Source organism: Panulirus ornatus, chromosome 1 (genome assembly GCF_036320965.1).
Source record: "Panulirus ornatus isolate Po-2019 chromosome 1, ASM3632096v1, whole genome shotgun sequence".
Lineage (NCBI taxonomy): Eukaryota > Metazoa > Arthropoda > Malacostraca > Decapoda > Palinuridae > Panulirus > Panulirus ornatus.
Window position 1 is genome coordinate 1,978,439 of NC_092224.1, and position 18,819 is coordinate 1,997,257.

General features: G+C 40.7%; 1 protein-coding gene across 10 annotated transcripts in view; it reads left to right on the plus strand.

Annotated features, from left to right (window-relative positions):
* The window catches only part of tgo (Aryl hydrocarbon receptor nuclear translocator homolog tgo), a 942,634-nt gene that overhangs the window by 883,177 nt on the left and 40,638 nt on the right, over positions 1–18,819 (plus strand). For all 10 annotated transcript variants that reach the window (XM_071670630.1, XM_071670447.1, XM_071670539.1 and 7 more), the window contains 2 exons: positions 3,499–3,656; positions 5,111–5,313. In XM_071670630.1, coding sequence (XP_071526731.1) covers positions 3,499–3,656; positions 5,111–5,313 — 361 coding nt within the window. The remainder of the gene's footprint in view (positions 1–3,498; positions 3,657–5,110; positions 5,314–18,819) is intronic.

Consider the following 18,819-nt stretch of genomic DNA (forward strand, 5'->3'; position numbering starts at 1 on the left):
AAGCTCTCTCATCCACAACAGATTGCATACTTGCTCCTTTTTCCAAAACTCTTGCATTCACCTCCCTAACAACCCCATCCTAAAACAAATTAAACAACCATAGAGACATAACACACCCCTGCCGCAAACCTACATTCACTGAGAACCAATCACTTTCCTCTCTTCCTGCACGTACACATGCCTAACATCCTCGATAAAAACTTTTCACTGCTTCTAACAACTTGCCTCCCACACCATATATTCTTAATACCTTCCACAGAGCATCTCTATCAACTCTATCATATACCTTCTCCAGATCCATAAATGCTACATACATATCCATTTGCTTTTCTAAGTATTTCTCACATACATTCTTCAAAGCAAACACCTGATCCACACATCCTCTACCACTTCTGAAACCACACTGCTCTTCCCCAATCTGATGCTCTGTACATGCCTTCACCCTCTCAATCAATACCCTCCCATATAATTTCCCAGCAATACTCTACAAACTTATACCTCTGTAATTTTATCCCCTTTGCCTTTGTACAATGGCACTATGCAAGCATTCCACCAATCCTCAGGCACCTCACCATGAATCATACATATATTAAATAACCCTACCAACCAGTCAACAATACAGTCACCCCCTTTTTTAATAAATTCCACTGCAATACCATCCAGACCCGCTGCCTTGCTGGCTTTCATCTTCCGCAAAGCTTCTACTACCTCTTCTCTGTTTACCAAATCATTTTCCCTAACCCTCTCACTTTGCACACCACCTCGACCAAAGCACCCTATATCTGCCACTCTATCATCAAACACATTCAACAAACCTTCAAAATACTCACTCCATCTCCTTCTCACATCACCACTACTTGTTATTACCTCCCCATAAGCCCCCTTCACTGAAGTTCCCATTTGTTCCCTCATCTTACACACTTTATTTACCTCCTTCCAAAACATCTTTTTATGTATTTATTTATTTATTTTGCTTTGTCGCTGTCTCCCGCGTTAGCGAGGTAGCGCAAGGAAACAGACGAAAGAATGGGTAAACCCACCCACATACACATGTATATACATGCACGTCCTCACACGCAAATATACATACCGATACATCTCAACGTATACATATATATACACACACAGATGTATACATATATACACATGTACATAATTCATACTGTCTGCCTTTATTCATTCCCATCGCCACCTCACCACACATGAAATAACAACCCCCTCCCCCTTCATGTCTGCGAGGTAGCACTAGGAAAAGACAACAAAGGCCCCATTCATTCACACTCAGTCTCTAGGTGTCATGTAATAATGCACCAAAACCACAGCTCCCTTTCCACATCCAGGCCCCACAGAACTTTCCATGGTTTACCACAGACGCTTCACATTTCCTGGTTCAATCCATTGACAGCACATCGACCCCAGTATACCACATCTTTCCAATTCACTTTATTCCTTGCACACCTTTCACCCTCCTGCATGTTCAGGCCCCATTCACTCAAAATCTTTTTCACTCCATCTTTCCACCTCCAATTTGGTCTCCAACTTCTCCTCGTTCCCTCCACCTCAGACACATATATCCTCTTGGTCAATCTTTCCTCACTCATTCTCTCCATGTGACCAAACCATTTCAAAACACCCTCTTCTGCTCTCTCAACCACACTCTTTTTATTACCACACATCTCTCTTACCCTATTATTATTTATTCGATCAAACCACCTCGCACCACATATTGTCCTCAAACATCTCATTTCCAACATGTCCACCCTCCTCTGCACAACTCTATCTATCGCCCATGCCTCACAACTGTATAACGTTATGGGAACCACTATTCCTTCAAACGTACCCTTTTTTGTTTTCCAAGATAACATTCTCACATTCCACACACTCTTCAATGCTCCCAGAACCTTTGCCCCCTCCCCCACCCTGTGATTCACTTCCGCTTCCATGGTTTCATCCGCTGCCAAATCCATTCCCAGATATCTAAAACAGTTCCCTTCCTCCAGTTTTTCTCCATTCAAACTTACTTCCCAATTTACTTGTCCCTCAACCCTACTGAACCTGATAACCTTGCTCTTATTCACATTTACTCTCAGCTTTCTTCTTTCACACACCTTACCAAACTCAGTCACCAACTTCAGCAGTTTCTCACTCGAATCAGCCACCAGCGCTATATCATCAGCGAACAACAACTAACTCACTTCCCAAGCCTTCTCATCCCCAACAGACTGCATACTTGCCCCTCTCTCCAAAACTCTTGCATTCACCTCCCCAACAACCACATCCATAAACAAATCAAACAACCATGGAGACATCATGCACCCCTGCCGCAAACCGACGTTCACTGAGAACTAATCACTTTCCTCTCTTCCTACTCTACACATTCTTACATCCTCAATAAAAGCTTTTCACTGCTTCTAACAACTTACCTCCCACACCATATACTCTTAGTACCTTCCACAGAGCATCTCTATCAACTCTTATCATATGCCTTCTCCTGATCCATAAATGCTACATGCAAATCCATCTGCTTTTCTAAGTATTTCTCATGTACATTCTTCAAAGCAGACACCTAATCCACACATCCTCTAACACTTCTGTAACCACACTGCTCTTCCCCAAACTGATTATCTGTAAATGCCTTGACCCTCTTAATCAATACCCTCCCATATAATTTCCCAGGAATACTTAATAAACTTATACCTCAGTAATTTGAACACTCACCTTTATCCCCTTTGCCTTTGTACAAATGCATTCCGCCAATCCTCAGGTACTTCACCATGAACCATACATATATTGAATATCCTCACCAACCAGTCACCCCCTGTTTTGATAAATTCCACAGGAATACCATCCAAACCCTTTGCCTTGCTGGCTTTCATCTTCCCCAGAGCTTTCACTACCTCTTCTCTGTTTACCAAATCATTCTTCCTGACCCTCTCACTTCGCACACCACCTCGTCCAAAACACCCTATATTTTCTGCTTTATCATCAAACACATTCAACAAACCTTCAAAATACTCACTCTGCCTCCCTCTCACTTCACCACTACTTGTTATTACCTCCCCATTTGCCATCTTCACCAATGTTCCCATTTGTTTTCTTGTCTTAGGCACTTTATTTACCTCCATCCAAAACATCTTTTTACCTCCCTAAAATTTGATGATACTCTCTCACCCCAACTCTCATTTGCCCTCTTTTTAACCTCTAGCACCTTTCTCGTGACCTCTTACCTCTTTCTTTTATACATCTTTAGAAATTTCTTTTTAATCTACTCTGGCTCAACTTGGTTGAAAAACACCATTCCTTAGTCCTCACCTCACCAGTATAAGTCTGAAGGACTCTCATAGCTTTAAGATTTTAATTTTGATTCAACAACACCAAGGAATTTATATTGTCATTTGCTCAGAAAATTTTGTAGTATGTCAAGGGTTATAAGTTATATAATCTCTTTTACAAAACTGATTAAGAATAATGTTTAATACTCACACGTCCATCTTACAGAACTATACAAGGTGGAAGTGAAATGAGTGGCAGTGCATCTGAACAGCAGGAGGTCAGTTCATTAAACAGCCAATACTCTACCCATCAGCCAGGTCTAGAATACTCTTTGCAACGACAACGTGACCTGTACCCCCATATGATCCAGTCACACATCCACAGTAAGTTCATTTGTTTTAGCTTGTTTGGACTTATGAATAAATAGGTATAATTCTTTTGTGAATCTGTATGCTAAGCTGTGTCATTTCTTTATATTTTGCTCTACTAGAAATAATATCAAAAGTGGTTTTCAGATATAGTATTTTATTATAACCCAGTACATATTGATGGATGCCCTTTGCATTTGTTCATCTGAGACATTGGATGTATCACCCTTGAATAAGGTTTTCAACCCTTTCAGTTTGTAGTAGATTTTTATCAGGCTCCCCATTACACAAAAAATAGCCAAATAATTTCTTTATCTGATTTATGAAAAGATGCACCAAAAATGTATAAACTCTTTTATCTCCCTAGAATAAAGACAACTCTATCAAGGTTAAGAAAAATATCTAATTTTCTGTTCCTAAGTAAGGGCAACATGGGCACTAGAGATAGCAGTAGGTGGCACAGGCATGATGTGTCCCTAGAAAAAGCAGTCTCAGTAGCTTACAAGCTACTGAGGCCTCTGGGTAGCTCCCATGGCGGACTGCAAAGAGCATGCAAAATTCAACTTGTAGTGTGGGGCATGTTCCCTGATTGAGGACAGTAGCACCCAGTTACGTTAACCCTGAAAGGGTTAATGCCTTTATTTTGATATTTATTTAGATAATGGTTTAAGTATCTTAACATTTTTCTAGTATCAAAACAGCGTGACATTGAATCTCTACATTATTTTGATATCAAAATGTTGAGATTAAAATTCAAGTGAACACCATGCAGTTTGGTCATATAGTATGATTTTACATTACCATTATTGTATGGAGCTCAAATTTTGAGTCCAATAGTGTAGAATGTACCTATATAGTAACTCCTAAATTTACACTTAAACTATGATGTACATGTAATTACATATTTATGAAAACTTTCTTTTTTGCTGTTTTTTGATATTCAAAGTGTTCTTGATATTCATTTATTTATTCATTATACTTTGTCGCTGTCTCCCGCATTAGGACTGGAGAAGAGATGGATATACAAAGTGAGATAATTTATTTGGGATGGAAATGTTTCACACATGACAGTTACAGAATGGATGTAAGCTAATGAGGCCTTTTCTATTCCTGGAGCTACCATATTAACATGAGAAAAAGTAAAAAAGTATGAAAGAAAAAAGAAAAAGAAATATTTCAGTTGGAGATGCCATAGGTTGATTTGGGATTAGATTCATGGAAGCATTCTGTGCATGGAAGTGGTGTAAACTTAGTTTTGTAGAGTGAAATAGTAAGAAGTGTATAGAATAGCATGGAAGGTCATGTTTTAATGCAACAATCTGGACATGACTTGTGAATATGTACAAGTGAAGTCATAAGTGGTATTTACTTAATACAATGCACAGAACTGGGAATGAAGCTTTTTACAGTAGATTGGATAAGTAAATTTCATCGTTCATTTGATTCATCTTTTGTTTCTAATTCCTCAGGCTCTGGGCGACCAAGTAGTACCCAAGGGGTGGTTTACAGTGGATATGAAGCAGGTGCCTCACCTCTGACAAGTTATTCTCCCAGCACTCCACAGGCTACACCTCTCACATCCCAGGCATCATCAAGTATCACACGCATAACGAAGTCATCTTCTCCACCAACTACAGCACATCCCACGTGGACTAATCCACACATTAGACAGGTATGTCTTGACCCTTGGAGAAACTAAGACAGAGATGGAATGATAGAGTGAAGGGGGCTTTAAGTTAACTGGGCTTGAACATGTAGGAAGGCAAGAGTCATTTAGGAGATAGAGAATTGGAGGGATAGTATGCAGGGGACAATGTGTTGTCAGTAGTCTAAACCAGGACATAAGAATTGGTCAGGAGAAACCATGCAGTGGTCTGTGGGGCTTGCCCGAGGATAGGGGTTCTGCTGTCAGTTCTTTATACATCACAGTTAGGGTGTGGATTGGAACAATTGAGACCATTCTTCATGTGTTTATGGCACTACCACACTATTACAGGAAGCAGGTGTGAAAAAAGCCACTCGTCTGATGTACCACAAGGATCAGTCTGAGGATTGGTTCTTTTTCTCATATATGTTAATGATATTGATAATGGGATGCATTGTAAGATATAAAAATTCTTAGATGATACAAATGTTGAATTTCTACCATATCCAACGAACATAGACAAACAAATAGGCTTGTGGGTGATAAATGAATTTTAATATTGATAAGCTCAAAGATTTATATATCGATGGTAAAAACAAAAAAGAAAGCTACATTATGAATTCTATTGAATTATCAAAGGTAAATAAGTAGAAGGACTTAGTTGTAATCATCTCTGGTTATCTAAAGTCAGGTGAGTAATGCACAAAGCATTTAAAAAGAACAAAATTCCTGGATTTGTAGATAGGGCTGTCTGGCTGTCTAATGTAAATCTTGGGAAATTATCCTCACTGATGCAACACTAGCTTGAATAATGTGTTTAGTTTTGGTCACCCTGATTGAAAAAGATGTAGATAGAATAGAGAGAGTACAGAGACTAGCTTCCATGATGATTCATGGATTGAGAAACACATCCTATTTGAACTGACTCGCATCAATTTAGCTTAGAATAGAGAGGGTTAAGAGGTGGTCTAATTCAGTTATTCAGAATTATCAAAAGCTACATTAATTTTAATCTAATATGCTACTTACAAATAGATTTGTCCTATTTCACAAATAGTAATGGTTACAAACTTGTGCAAACATTTTACTTTGAATGAGGTGAAATACAGCTTCAGTAGGATCATTGATACTTGGAATGACTTACCAATGAGAGTATTTGAAAGCAGTACCATAGGTGCATATAAGAATAGACTAGATAGATATTTTGCTTCAGATCTACAAGTAACGTAAGTTGCACCTTCTTAGTTACATTAAAAGTTTACAATATTTTCCTCTTTCAAATGTATGTCTTTTTACTCATGTCACACTGATCTGTGAGTTTCAGATCTCTTCCTCTATTACAAAAGCCTCAAAAGGATTCAATGGTCTATTGCTGTTTAAATTCCTTTGTATTTCTTTGGTGTCTTTAATGTCTTCTTTGGGCACAATCATTGTTGTACATAAAGTTTCTTTGCGTATGGCATATTGTAGCTGATTCTTTTGATATGGTAATTTCTATACTGTAAAGTTAATTTTGTGATTCTTTTAGCATGCTAATTAGCAAAATTCACATGATTTTTAAGTAGCTCAGACATCACAAAACAGCCACTCGTAAATGCCAGCTGTTGGCTCCTAATGATAACTTCCAGCAACAGTACCGTCAGATTTAAAAGTTGATGTAATTGTGATATAGTAGATTAAAACTGTTAGACTGAGAATAGATATTTTGAATACCTTTATGTTTGTTGTGTGCCAAAGATATGGATGCAAATGGAAATCAGAATTTTTCATAGAATGTTTAAAAATTGGCTCAGAATCAACCTCAGGTTACTGCTTATCAGAAAAAGTACCTTATCCCAACACCTGCAGTTCTTCCATCATCAGCCACATTACGTCATGGCTAACATTTGGTCTGAATCCAGGGAGATGAACACTTGCATGGTGAACTCGTAGTGATTTTCTTTCATACTTGTTCACTGTTTCCAGTGTTACTGAGATAGTGTCAGGAATAGGCAAAGAAATGAACTCATTTCCTCCCATCCACTCTCTAGCAGTCATGTATAAATGCATCAAAACTGGAACCCTCCATCCATAACCAGGCCCTACAAATCTTTTCATGGTTTCCCTTGGTTGCTTCATATGCCATGGTATAGTACATCACTCCTATGTCCTCTCCTTCTTGCATGCCTCACACCCACGTGCATGTGAGAGGCTAACTTGAGTAAAGAATTTTCATTGGCAGGTGTGTAATTTTATTCAAATACATAACACTGTTTAACAAATTTTTACTTTTTTTTATTTCCTAGGTAATGAGTGTTTTTTTTAATTGATTGTCTAAAAAGTATAGAAAATGGCTATCATTCCCCTGAAACTTTGCTTTTGTAATCAGGATAGTGATATTTTGAAATTTACTTATTTTTTTAGAACATTCTAGATAGATGCGGTGCTGAATTGCTGATATAGAACTTTCTAGAAGTTTTCAGTAACATAGATAGTAGTATGAATATAAGAACCTTAAGCCAACCAGTTCAGTTTCGATCTAGCTGCCTAAGCAGATACATGCTCATACATTTTTCCGAGTTGGCTTCAAGAGGCTGCAAGCATCTGGCAGACACATTTTGCTATGTCTGCAGCCAATTTATCAAAACAAGCAAAAAAGTACTCCATGGCTGCATCACTTAAGATGTGCGAAGCTTATATTGCATATTTCGGCATGTTTGTAGAAATCAAGCCAAATTCTGGGCACCTCATTTCACCTGCAAGTACTGCAAAAAAAATCTGGAAGGTAAGATAGATTATTGTTGCTCATTTGGATGGTGGAATTTTACAAATTTTTATAGAATTTTTTCAATATAATTTTTTTTCATTAAATCTTCACTGTTATTGAAAACAAAAATAATATATGGAATATGTTGAGAATCTTACACATTAATCATGGATGAAATAAATTAATAAGAAAATATAATTTTCTTTTTTTCATAATCACAATTTCATATTGTTCTATTGCAGAATGGTTCAGAGGGGAAAAGAGAGCCATGAAGTTCACTATCCCAAGAATTTGACAGGAACCCACCAACCACTCAAGCAATTTCTACTTTTGCATGGTGGACCTTTCCTGACATCAGACTGGCAAGACTACACCTGCTATCATGTATCCGGACCTTCCATCATCTATTTCCCTAGTGCCAGTGAGTCAGAGTGGGAGGAAGAGGTTGTAGATCCAAATTACACTTTCAGAGTCGCAGCTGAGGAAAGAAACCCATACTACCCCACTCAAAAAGACCTCAATGACTTGATCAGAGATCTTGGCATCACAAAGTCCATTACCAAGCTCTTGATGTCTAGGCTCAATCAGTGGAACTTGTTGGATGAAAGTGTGCAAATTGCAGATCAGAGGATGTACCACCTAGGTTTTTTCAGCTTCTTCTCCATCAAGATGGACTCTGCCTGTGCCACAATGCAGTCAGTCTGTTTGAGGTAATTGGAATTGCCTGCAACCCAAACAAGTGGCACCTCTTTATCGACGGTTCAGTCAGGAGCCTCAGAGTCATGCTGCTCCAGAATGGGAACAAGTACCCATCTTTGGCTCGCTCGGTAACCTCAAAGAAGAATACAGCAGTGTCAAGACCTTTCTAGATGCCTTGAAGTATGATGAGACTTCAAAATGGTGGCATTCCTGATGGGTCTTCAATGCAGTTTTACCTAGTTTCCCTGCTGTCTTTGCCTTTGGGACAGCAGGGACACCGTGGTGCACTACCACAGGCAGGACTGGCCATAGTGGACTGAATTCTCTGTGGGGATGAACAACATCAAGTGGGAGCCACTGGTGGACCCCTGGAAGATGTTGATGCCACCACTGCACATAAAATTTGGCCTTATGAAACAATTTGTCACAGCTCTAGATAAGGAGTCTGAAGCCTTGATGTACCTTCAAGACTTCCTCCCTAAGCTCTCTGAGGCATGGGCCAAAGATGGTATCTTTGTTGGACCATAGATAAAGAAGATCCTAGAGTGCAAGGAACTCACTAGGAAAGAGAAAGCAGCTTGGTACAGCTTTGTTGCAGTGGTTTGGGGCTTCCTGGGCAATTACAAGGCCAAAAACTACGTGGAGCTGGTTGAGACTATGGTGAAGATCTACAGGAAAATGGACTGCAAGATGTCCCTCAAAGTCAATATCCATGATGCTCATCTTGATAAAATTCAAGGAGAACATGGGAGTCTATTTGGGGGTGCAAGGTGAGATCTATGGCAAATGGGCCGCCAAATTAACCTCAAAATCCAATGATACTCATCTTGAAAATTCAAGAAGGACATGGGAGTGTATTTGAAGGAGCAAGGTGAGCACTTCCACCAGGATATTCCAGACTGAAGACCACTTCTTAGAAAGATTTAACAAGAACATGATGGAAGACTTTATTTGGGGTCTTATTTGTGAAAGTGATTTACAGTACAACGTATAAATCTCGAAAAACTACATGCTTCTTAATCTTCTGTGATAATTTTTTTATAACATTAGTGTAAATACATGTTAATTTTGTTTCATGTGATGTTTTTCTGACTTTATGTGAATATAGATGTGCTAATTTGCCCATTGTCCAGTTGGAAATAGGTAAATTTCAAAATATCACTGTCCTGGTTACAAAAGCAGACATTTTATGCACAAGCAATGAGGAAATAATACCTACTACCAGGAACAAAAATTTTGCTAGTGAGATGGTTTGATCGAGTAAGTAATGAAAGGGTAAGAGAGATGTGTGGTAATAAAAGGAGTGTGGTTGAGAGAGCAGAAGAGGGTATGTTGAAATGGTTTGGATACATGGAGAGAATGAATGAGGAAAGATTGACAAAGAGGATATATTTGTCAGAGATGGAAGGAAGATGGAGAAGCCGGAGACCAAATTGAAGGTAGAAGGATGGAGTGAAAAAGATTTTGAGGAATCGGGGCCTGAACATACAGGAGGTTGAAAGGCTTGCAAGGATTTGAGTGAACTGGAGCAATGTGGTATACTGGGGTTATGTGCTGTCAATGGATTGAACCAGGGCATGTGAAGCGTCTGGAGTAAACCATGGAAGGGTCTGTGGGAGCTGTGGTTTTGATGCATTACACATGACAGCTAGAGACTGAGTGTGAACAAATGTGGCCTTTTCTGTCTGTTCCTGGCTCTGCCTCGCTGGGTGTGATGCTGTTTCGTGTGTGGCAGAGTGGCAATGGGAATGGATGACGGCAGTTGGTATGGATATGAACATGTGTATAAATGTATATGTTAGTATATAAATGGATTTGTATGTAGCATTTATGGATCTGGAGAAGGCAGGCATATGATAGACTTGATAGAGATGCTCTGTGGAAGGTATTAAGAGTATATGGTGTGGGAGGCAAGTTGCTAGAAGCAGCGAAAAGTTTTTATAGGGGATGTAAGGCATGTGTATGAGTAGGAAGAGACGAAAGTGATTGGTCCCCAGTGAATGTCGGTTTGTGCTAGGGGCATGGGATGTCTCTATGGTTGTTTAATTTGTTTATGGATGGGGTTGTTAAGGAGGTGAATGCAAGAGTTTTGGAGAGAGGAGCAAGTATGCAGTCTGTCGTGGATGAGAGGGCTTGGGAAGTGAGTCAGTTATTGTTCGCTGATGATACAACGCTGGTGGCTAATTCAGGTTAGAAACTACAGAAGTTGGTGACTCACTTTGGTAAAGTGTGTGAAAGAAGAAAGCTGAGAGTAAATGTAAATAAGAGCAAGGTACAGTAGGGATAAGGGACAAGTCAATTGGGAGGTAAGTTTGAATGGAGAAAAACTGGAGGAAGTGAAGTTATTTAGATATCTGGGAGTGGATTTGGCAGTGGATGGAACCATGGAATTTGAGGTGAGTCACAGGATGGGGGGAGGGGGCGAAGGTTCTAGGAGCATTGAAGAACGTGTGGAAGGCGAGAACATTATCTCGGAAAGCAAAAATGGGTATGCTTGAAGGAATAGTGGTTCCAACAATGTTATATGGTTGCGAGGTGTGGGCTATAGATAGAGTTGTGTCGAGGAGGATGGATGTGTTGGAAATGAGGTGTTTGAGGACAGTATGTGGTGTGAGGTGGTTTGATCGTGTAAGTAATGAAATGGTAAGAGAGATGTGTGGTAATAAAAGGAGTGTGGTTGAAAGAGCAGAAGAGGATGTATTGAAATGGTTTGGTCTCATGGAGAGAATGATTGAGGAAAGACTGACAAAGAGGACGTATGTATCAGAGGTGGAGGGAACAAGAAGTAGGAGACCAAATTGGAGATGGAAGGATTGAGTGAAAAAGATTTTGAGTAACTGGGGCCTGAACATGCAGGAGGGTGAAAGGCATGTAAGGAATAGAGTGAATTGGAACGATGTGGTATACCGGGGTCGACGTGCTGTCAATGAATTGAACCAAGGCATGTGAAGCATCTGGGATAAACCATGGAAAGTTCTGTGGGGCCTGGATATGGAAAGGGAGCTGTGGTTTCGGTACATTATACATAACAGGTAGAGACTGAGTGTGAACAAATGTAACCTTTGTTGTCTTTTTCTAGCCCTACCTCATGCTCGTGCGGGGGAGGGGGTGTTATTTCATGTATGGTGGGGTGGCGGCAGGAATGAATAAAGGCAGCAAGTATATATATATATATATATATATATATATATATATTATCCCTGGGGATAGGGGAGAAAGAATACTTCCCACGTATTCCCTGCGTGTCGTAGAAGGCGACTAAAAGGGGAGGGAGCGGGGGGCTGGAAATCCTCCCCTCTCGTTTTTTTTTTTTTAATTTTCCAAAAGAAGGAACAGAGAATTGGGCCAGGTGAGGATATTCCCTCAAGGCCCAGTCCTCTGTTCTTAACGCTACCTCGCTAATGCAGGAAATGGCGAATAGTTTGAAAAAAGAAAGAATATATATATATATATATATATATATATATATATATATATATATATATATATATATATATATATATATCTGATGCTCTGTACATGCCTTCACCCTCTCAATCAATACCCTCCCATATAATTTACCAGGAATACTCAACAGAGCAGTGTGGTTTCAGAAGTGGTAGAGGATGTGTGGATCAGGTGTTTGCTTTGAAGAATGTATGTGAGAAATACTTAGAAAAGCAAATGGATTTGTATGTAGCATTTATGGATCTGGAGAAGGCATATGATAGAGTTGATAGAGATGCTCTGTGGAAGGTATTAAGAATATATGGTGTGGGAGGAAAGTTGTTAGAAGCAGTGAAAAGTTTTTATCGAGGATGTAAGGCATGTGTACGTGTAGGAAGAGAGGAAAGTGATTGGTTCTCAGTGAATGTAGGTTTGCGGCAGGGGTGTGTGATGTCTCCATGGTTGTTTAATTTGTTTATGGATGGGGTTGTTAGGGAGGTAAATGCAAGAGTTTTGGAAAGAGGGGCAAGTATGAAGTCTGTTGGGGATGAGAGAGCTTGGGAAGTGAGTCAGTTGTTGTTCGCTGATGATACAGCGCTGGCGGCTGATTCATGTGAGAAACTGCAGAAGCTGGTGACTGAGTTTGGAAAAGTGTGTGGAAGAAGAAAGTTAAGAGTAAATGTGAATAGGGGCAAGGTTATTAGGTACAGTAGGGTTGAGGGTCAAGTCAATTGGGAGGTGAGTTTGAATGGAGAAAAACTGGAGGAAGTGAAGTGTTTTAGATATCTGGGAGTGGATCTGGCAGCGGATGGAACCATGGAAGCGGAGGTGGATCATAGGGTGGGGGAGGGGGCGATAATCCTGGGGGCCTTGAAGAATGTGTGGAAGTCGAGAACATTATCTCGGAAAGCAAAAATGTGTATGTTTGAAGGAATAGTGGTTCCAACAATGTTGTATGGTTGCGAGGCGTGGGCTATGGATAGAGTTGTGCACAGGAGGATGGATGTGCTGGAAATGAGATGTTTGAGGACAATGTGTGGTGTGAGGTGGTTTGATCGAGTGAGTAACGTAAGGGTAAGAGAGATGTGTGGAAATAAAAAGAGCGTGGTTGAGAGAGCAGAAGAGGGTGTTTTGAAGTGGTTTGGGCATATGGAGAGGATGAGTGAGGAAAGATTGACCAAGAGGATATATGTGTTGGATGTGGAGGGAACAAGGAGAAGAGGGAGACCAAATTGGAGGTGGAAAGATGGAGTGAAAAAGATTTTGTGTGATCGGGGCCTGAACATGCAGGAGGGTGAAAGGAGGGCAAGGAATAGAGCGAATTGGAGCGATGTGGTATACCGGGGTTGACGTGCTGTCAGTGGATTGAATCAAGGCATGTGAAGCGTCTGGGGTAAACCATGGAAAGCTGTGTAGGTATGTATATTTGCGTGTGTGGGCGTATGTATATACATGTGTATGGGGGGGGTTGGGCCATTTCTTTCGTCTGTTTCCTTGCACTACCTCGCAAACGCGGGAGACAGCGACAAAGTATAATAAATAAATAAATGTATATATATATATATATATATATATATGTACATTTTTTCTATTATGCTTTGACGCTGTCTCCTGCATTAGCGAGGTAGTGCAAGGAAACAGATGAAAGAATGGCCCAACCCACCCACATACAAATGTATATACTCGCACTTCCACACACTCACATATACATACCTATACATTTCAACGTATGCATATATATACATACAGAGGTAGTATGTTTAAGGAAAGGAACCTGGATGTTTTGGCTCTGAGTGAAACGAAGCTCAAGGGTAAAGGGGAAGAGTGGTTTGGGAATGTCTTAGGAGTAAAGTCAGGGGTTTGTGAGAGGACAAGAGCAAGGGAAGGAGTAGCACTGCTCCTGAAACAGGAGTGGTGGGAGTATGTGATAGAGTGTAAGAAAGTAAACTCTAGCTTGATATGGGTAAAACTGAAAGTGGATGGAGAGCGATGGGTGATTATTGGTACATATGCACCTGGGCATGAGAAAAAAGACCATGAGAGGCAAGTGTTTTGGGAGCACCTGAGTAAGTGTGTTAGTAGTTTTGATGCACGAGACCAGGTTATAGTGATGGGTGATTTGAATGCAAAGGTGAGTAATGTGGCAGTTGAGGAATAATTGGTGTACATGGGGTGTTCAGTTTTGTAAATGGAAATGGTGAAGAGCTTGTAGATTTATGTGATGAAAAAGGACTGGTGATTGGGAATACCTGGTTTAAAAAGAGAGATATACATAAGTATACGTATGTAAGTAGGAGAAATGGCCAGAAAGCATTATTGGATTACATGTTAATTGATAGGTGCGCAAAAGAGAGACTTTTGGATTTCAGTGTGCTGAGAGGTGCAACTGGAGGGATGTCTGATCATTATCTTGTGGAGGGGAAGGTGAAGATTTGTAGAGGTTTTCAGAAAAGAAGAGAGAATGTTGGTGTGAAAAGAGTGGTGAGAGTGAGTGAGCTTGGGAAGGAGACCTGTGTCAGGAAGTACCAGGAGAGACTGAGTACAGAATGGAAAAAGGTGAGAACAAAGGACTTAAGGGGAGTGGGGGAGGAATGGGATGTGTTTAGGGAAGCAGTGATGGCTTGTGCAAAATATGCTTGTGGCATGAGAAGTGTGGGAAGTGGGCAGATTAGAAAGGGTAGTGAGTGGTGGGATGAAGAAGTAAGATTGTTAGTGAAAGAGAAGAGAGAGGCATTTGGACGCTTTTTGCAGGGAAATAATGCAAATGAGTGGGAGATGTATAAAAGAAAGAGGCAGGAGGTCAAGAGAAAGGTGCAAGAGGTGAAAAAGAGGGCAAATGAGAGTTGGGGTGAGAGAGTATCATTAAATTTTGGGGAGAATAAAAAGATGTTTTGGAAGGAGGTAAATAAAGTGCGTAAGACAAGGGAACAAATGGGAACTTCAGTGATGGGGGCTAATGGGGAGGTGATAACAAGTAGTGGTGATGTGAGAAGGAGATGGAGTGAGTATTTTGGTTTGTTGAATGTGTTTGATGATAGAGTGACAGATATAGGGTGCTTTGGTTGTGGTGGTGTACGAATTGAGAGGGTTAGGGAAAATGATTTGATAAACAGAGAAGAGGTAGTAAAAGCTTTGCGGAAGATGAAAGCCAGCAAGGCAGCGGGTTTGGATGGTATTGCAGTAGAATTTATTAAAGAAGGGGGTGACTGTATTGTTGACTGGTTGGTAAGGTTGTTTAATGTATGTATGACTCATGGTGAGGTGCCTGAGGATTGGCAGAATGCTTACATAGTGCCATTGTACAAAGGCAAAGGGGATAAAAGTGAGTGCTCAAATTACAGAGGTAGAAGTTTGTTGAGTATTCCTGGTAAATTATATGGGAGGGTATTGATTGAGAGGGTGAAGGCATGTACAGAGCATCAGATTGGGGAAGAGCAGTGTGGTTTCAGAAGTGGTAGAGGATACGTGGATCAGGTGTTTGCTTTGAAGAATGTATGTGAGAAATACTTAGAAAAGGAAATGGATTTGTATGTAGCATTTATGGATCTGGGGAAGGCATATGATAGAGTTGATAGAGATGCTCTGTGGAAGGTAATAAGAATATATGGTGTGGGAGGCAAGTTGTTAGAAGCAGTGAAAAGTTTTTATCAAGGATGTAAAGCATGTGTACATGTAGGAAGAGAGGAAAGTGATTGGTTCTCAGTGAATGTTGGTTTGCGGTAGGGGTGTGTGATGTCTCCATGCTTACCTCCCAATTGGCTTGTTCCTCAACCCTACTGTACCTAATAACTTTCCTTTTTATTCACATTTACTCTCAGCTTTCTTCTTTCACGCACTTTACCAAACTCAGTCACCAGCTTCTGCAGTTTCTCACACGAATCAGCCACCAGTGCGGTATCATCAGCGAACAACAACTGACTCACTTCCCAAGCTCTCTCATCCACAACTTTCATCTGCCACTCTGTCATCAAACACATTCAACAAACCCTCAAAATACTTACTCCGTCTCTTTCTCACATCACCACTACTTGTTATCACCTCCCCATTAGCCCCCGTCACTGAAATTCCCATTTGTTCCCTTGTCTTATGCACTTTATTTACCTCCTTCCAAAACATCTTTTTATTCTCATAAAAATTTAATGATACACTCTTACCCCAAGTCTCATTTGCCCTCTTTTTCACCTCTTGCACCTTTCTCTTGACCTCCTGCCTCTTTCATTTATACATCTCCCAGTCATTTGCATTATTTCCCTGCAAAAATTGTCCAAATGCCTCTCTCTTCTCTCTCGCTAATAATCTTACTTCTTCATCCCACCACTCACTACCCTTTCTAATCTGCCCACCTCCCACGATTCTCATGCCACAAGCATCTATTGCGCAAGCCATCACTGCTTCCCTAAATACATCCCTTTCCTCCCCCACGCCCAAGCTCACTTACTCTCACCACTCTCTTCACCCCAACATTCTCTCTTCTTTTCTGAAAACCTACGAATTTTCACCTTCGCCTCCACAAGATGATGATCAGATATCCCTCCAGTTGCACTTCTCAGCACATTAACATCCAAAAGTCTCTCTTTTGCGCGCCTATCAATTGACACATAATCCAATAATGCTCTCTGGCCATCTCTCTTACTTACATTCGTATACTTATGTATATCTCTCTTTTGAAACCAGGTATTCCCAATCACCAGTCCTTTTTCAGCACATAAATCTACAAGCTCCTCACCATTTCCATTTACAACATTGAACACCCCATGTATACCAATTATTCCCTCAGCTGCCACATTACTCACCTTTGCATTCAAATCACCCATCACTATAACCTGGTCTCGTGCATCAAAACTACTAACACACTCACTCAGGTACTCCCAAAACACTTGCCTCATGATCTTTCTTCCCATGCCCAGGTGCATAGGCACTAATAATCACCCATCTCTCTCCATCCACTTTCAGTTTTACCCATATCAATCTAGAGTTTACTTTCTTACACTTTATCACATACTCCCACCACTCCTGTTTCAGGAGTAGTGCTACTCCTTCCCTTGCTCTTGTCCTCTCACTAACCCCTGACTTTACTCCTAAGACATTCCCAAACCAGTCTTCCCCTTTACCCTTAAGCTTCCTTTCACTCAGACCCAAAACATCCATGTTCCTTTCCTCAAACATACTTCCTATCTCTCCTTTTTTCTCATCTTGGTTACATCCACACACATTTAGACACCCCAACCTGAGCCTTCGAGGAGGATGAGCACTCCCCGCGTGACTCTTTCTTCTGTTTACCCTTTTAAAAAGTTAAAATACATGGAGGGGAGGGTTTCCAGCCCCCATGCTCCCGTCCCCTTTAGTTGCCTTCTACGACACGTGAGGAATGCGTGGGAAGTATTGTTTCTCCCCTATCCCCAGGGATACATAGATATATATATTTATTATTTTATTTATTTTCCTTTGTCGCTGTCTCCCACGTTAGCAAGGTAGCACAAGGAAACAGACGAAAGAAATGACCCAACCCACCCACATACACATGTATATACATGCATGTTCACACAAGCAAATATACATACCTATAAATCTCAACATATACATATATATACACACACAGACATATACATATATACACATGTACATAATTCATACTGTCTGCCCTTATTCATTCTCATCACCACCCCACCACACATGAAATAACAACCCCCTCCCCCCCAAATGTGCACGAGGTAGTGCCAGGAAAAGACAACAAAGGACACTTTCGTTCACACTCAGTCTCTAGCTGTCATGTAATAATATACCGAAACCACAGCTCCCTTTCCACATCCAGGCCCAACAGAACTTTCCATGGTTTACCCCAAACGCTTCACATGCCCTGGTTCAATCCATTAACAGCACGTCGACCCCGGTATACCACATCGTTCCAATTCACTCTATTCCTTGCACGCCTTTCATCCTCCTGCATGTTTAGGCCCTGATCACTCAAAATCTTTTTCAATCCATCTTTCCACCTCCAATTTGGTCTCCCACTTCCTCCTTGTTCCCTCCACCTCTGACACTTATATCCTCTTGGTCAATCTTTCCTCATTCATTCTCTCCATGTGACCAAACCATTTCAAAACACCCTCTTCTGCTCTCTCAACCACACTCTTTTTATTACCACACATCTCTCTTACTCTATTATTACTTACTCGATCGAACCATCTCACACCACATATTGTCCTCAAACATCTCATTTCCAGCACATCCACCCTCCTCCACACAACTCTTACCATAGCCCATGCCTTGCAACCTTATAACATTGTTGGAACCACTATTCCTTCAAACATACCCATTTTTGCTTTCCGTGATAATGTTCTCAACTTTCACACATTCTTCAACGCTCCCAGAACTTTTGCCCCCTCCCCCACCCTATTATTCACTTCCGCTTCCATGGTTCCATCCGCTGTCAAATCCACTCCCAGATATCTAAAACACTTCACTTCCTCCAGCTTTTCTCCATTCAAACTTACCTCCCAATTGACTTGTCCCTCAACCCTACTGTACCTAATAGCATTACTCTTATTCACATTTACTCTCAATTTTCTTCTTTCACACACTTTACCAAACTCAGTCACCAGCTTCTGCAGTTTCTCACACGAATTAGCCATCAGCACTCTATCAGCGAACAACAACTGACT